The sequence below is a fragment of the Protomyctophum bolini genome (genome assembly GCF_963924005.1).
Source record: "Protomyctophum bolini genome assembly, chromosome: 17".
Lineage (NCBI taxonomy): Eukaryota > Metazoa > Chordata > Actinopteri > Myctophiformes > Myctophidae > Protomyctophum > Protomyctophum bolini.
The window spans coordinates 11,911,759-11,914,258 of NC_137878.1; the positions used below are offsets into that span (position 1 = coordinate 11,911,759).

The 2,500-nt window shown below is 39.4% G+C and overlaps 2 protein-coding genes across 2 annotated transcripts in view; both read left to right on the forward strand.

Moving 5' to 3' along the window:
- The window catches only part of vps45 (vacuolar protein sorting 45 homolog), a 10,558-nt gene extending 10,510 nt beyond the window's left edge, over positions 1–48 (forward strand). Inside the window, exon 15 of the mRNA XM_080787617.1 lies at positions 1–48. This exon is cut by the window's left edge and continues 715 nt beyond it. The gene's annotated coding sequence lies outside the window, so the exon portion shown is untranslated.
- A 794-nt stretch (positions 49–842) lies between these two features.
- The window catches only part of LOC308331601 (uncharacterized protein), a gene marked incomplete at both ends in the record, with an annotated part of 13,594 nt that continues 11,936 nt past the window's right edge, over positions 843–2,500 (forward strand). The window contains one exon of the mRNA XM_080787086.1: positions 843–869. Within this exon, the coding sequence (XP_080643212.1) occupies positions 843–869 (27 nt within the window). The remainder of the gene's footprint in view (positions 870–2,500) is intronic.

The window sequence follows — 2,500 nt, forward strand, 5'->3', positions numbered from 1 at the left end:
AGAAACATTACATCCGTTTTAATGAATAAACATGAACGCTGAACTGAATTATGTGTTACGCATCTTAATTTGGTTGTTTTTTTGCACTGCCGCAACACAAACTGCCAGGCTCTAGCCTGGAAACCAGATGAATCTGCCACAAGAAAAAGAAAATCCTTGATATTAATCTGACCATGCAAGACACCCTGTGAATCACTCACTCTGACATCACAGGTAATAAAGCAAATAATGTAGCTGTTGGCAAAAAATAATAATAATAGATCATTGCACATGTGGTGGCAAAATATAATTACACAATTTACACAAGTCACTAGTAGGCTTGCGGTTTTTGAAAGTAACTAGAACATTTAGGCTACTCAAGAACTGTAATATTTTGGTGTTTTTGTACTTTCACTCAAGTCAAAATTTCGTACAGGCCTTTATGTAATTTTATGTGTGTGATTTTGTTACTTATAAAAAAATCTATACTTCTAAGTTCCACCACTTAAAACTGCTCTTGTGTCTGTGAGTGCGTGTTGTTGTGGCCAACCCCGTTAGTCGTCGTTAGATGGCGCTGCCGTGTCGTGATAGCTTTAGGACAGTCCATGGTTTTACCGTGGCTTTTAACCGAATGTGAGTGCGTGGCGTGCATGTGTGTGAGAGAGGGAGAGAGAGAGGGAAAGAGAGAGGCTCGCAGCAGCAGCATCTGTGTGGGAGGAGAACGGAACAGAAGGATGCTGTCGGTTTACAGGACAACGGGATGAAAATCCAGCTCACTTACTGAAGCCCCGACGCTCTGAAACTGAATGGATTCCGTCTGAATTAATATCACGTTAAAAGCACAGTCAGCAAGCAGCGGCGGGATGAAGAGAAGGGATTTGGCCAAGCGGGTAAGAAGAACACATTTTCTATATATGTTTGAATAAATCACGCAAATTCCTTCTTTTTCATAGCTAAACCGGTATAAACGGCGGGCGGATTTTTGTTTTGTAGTCAACAGTCCTCACCACCACCGACCCTGCACCCGTCACACAACAAACACACAAGAACAGATATACAACACCACACAACAGACAAGAAACGGGCAACACAACAGACACACGATACCGACCGACTGTAGAGTCTGAGCCTCATCAGTGACGCTCATGCAGGTTAGGCCTATATAGTAACATATAGTAGGTATGCGATATAATGGTGATAGTGTTTGTATGTAGTTTGTATACAGTATTATAGAATAGAACAGTTGATAATTTACATATAGCCTACTGCTTGTTTTCTATACCAGCACCTTAAGTATAGCCTATACTTTTGGTTTCTCTGTCGACCCTCTAGGCCTACTGGTTTTCTATCCTATAAGCTATACCAGGACTGATTGATTTCTAGCCTACAATATAGTTAGTTAGTCACTGGTGGTTTAGAAAGCTATAGAACAGACATCAAAATAATTGATGCTCCTGAATTGTATATGTATTGTTTCATGTTTACATAAGTATTTATTTTGTAAAGCAAAATAACTGTTTTGCAAGGTGCTGCATGTGAAGATAGAGCGCCCCACTGGGGACTCACTCTTCTGCTTCAAAATGTGCTGCTTTGTTGTTATTTGAACTTCTAAATCATTTGAAAACCACTTAAAAGGTAAATTGAAAAAATGTATCGGTTAAATTCCAAAGTGTGCTTGACGGACACAGTGATATAATAATACAAATAATAATCTGTTTTGTGTTTGTTCTGGACAAAATGTCCTAGTTATACTTTTTTATATAAGACGTAGCTTAATCTGCTCTCAGGCGTGCGTGCCCCAGAACAGCAGAGCACTCAGCACCACACTAAACCATGTCATTATCATTTTAGAGCATGGTTTACAACCTTTTTCACATCAAGGCCCCGTAGGCACGTTTGAGTCACGCACCACCATTTGATGAGATCTTAGCCTCTATAGACCCAAAACTAGAGAATATTTTGTTGTTTTTTTTTTCATGTGATTTAGCTCACACTATTTTTTTTACTGTATTCATGTTGGTTGCCTACCAATAGGAGAATAGATAACGGGCACATTCTGTAATTGTGTAGACTTCTTGTAAATTAAGTAATGCAGATGTTTAACAATAATGTAACTCTTGAGATCGTAAAACCAACCCTGCATCGTTTAGCTGAGGAGGACCACCTGGAACCCCCTCAAGGACCACTGGTTGAAATCCACTGTTTTAGAGAGAGAGAGAACTCTACTATACCATCTCTGAATGCTATACTAGACGGTTCCCTAACATTCTCAAGTCAACAACCCCTAAATTCATATCTATTAATCCATTTAGGCCTGACCTAAAAATAAAAAATAAATCTTCTAAATCCTCCAGTTTTCTGAAATAAATATTTTCGCGATTTTTCAAAAATAGCAGACCTACAAGCTCGTAGCACGCCACTCGGTGGCGCGCTATGAGCTTGTAGATCTGCTATTTTTCAATAGCTAAAGCATAACACCAAAAGGGGTTCCGGCCAAAAATGGATTAATATCCGACTTTCA